Here is a 652-nt window from a genome sequence, read left to right on the forward strand (position 1 = left end):
CAAAAAGACCCTCTAATTATTCAACGATTCGACCCAAATAACATTCTAAATTGTTATTACATTTTCATTGGACCAAAAGATACACCATATGAAGGTGGGATGTATTTTGGTAAAGTAACTCTTCCATTCGATTATCCATTCAGACCACCATCTATTGAAATGTTTACTCCATCAGGAAGATTCAAACCAAATCAAAAAATTTGTATTTCTATTTCTAATTTCCATCCAGAAACTTGGAGTCCGTCATATAATGTCTTCTCTGTATTAATGGGACTATTGTCTTTTATGACTGGAACTGATTGTGGGGTTGGTTCATTTAATGATAGTGATTCCAAAAAAAGGCAATATGCTAAAGATTCAATTAGATGGAATCAAGGATTTAAATTATTTCAAGATGTTTTTCCTGAATATTGTTAAGTCATAATAATAGTGGTTGTTATTCGTTTTATCTTTTTTTTTAATCGTATTATTTATCGGTTTAATTTGTCATCAATATAAATAAGGTTAAAACGTGTTTAGTTCATTTATACTTATTTTCATTTGAACTGTTTGAAAAACATATAACAACTCTAAATACTTCGTAGTTTGTTTTATTTAACTCTCTTTTCTTCAAAATTCATTCTCATTTTTATTCATTATGTTTTATAATAAT

General features: G+C 27.6%; 1 protein-coding gene across 1 annotated transcript; it reads left to right on the forward strand.

The window, feature by feature from the left end:
• Window positions 1-99: 99 nt before the first annotated feature.
• On the forward strand, window positions 100-417 carry EHI_082280 (ubiquitin-conjugating enzyme E2 6, putative; the record flags this gene model as incomplete). Its single annotated transcript, XM_001913841.1, has 1 exon — window positions 100-417. The coding sequence occupies one exon, from the start codon at window positions 100-102 to the stop codon at window positions 415-417; it is 318 nt and encodes a 105-aa protein (XP_001913876.1).
• Window positions 418-652: the final 235 nt, after the last annotated feature.

The sequence above is a fragment of the Entamoeba histolytica genome, genomic scaffold, assembly GCF_000208925.1.
Source record: "Entamoeba histolytica HM-1:IMSS scf_1104750517549 genomic scaffold, whole genome shotgun sequence".
NCBI lineage: Eukaryota > Evosea > Mastigamoebida > Endamoebidae > Entamoeba > Entamoeba histolytica.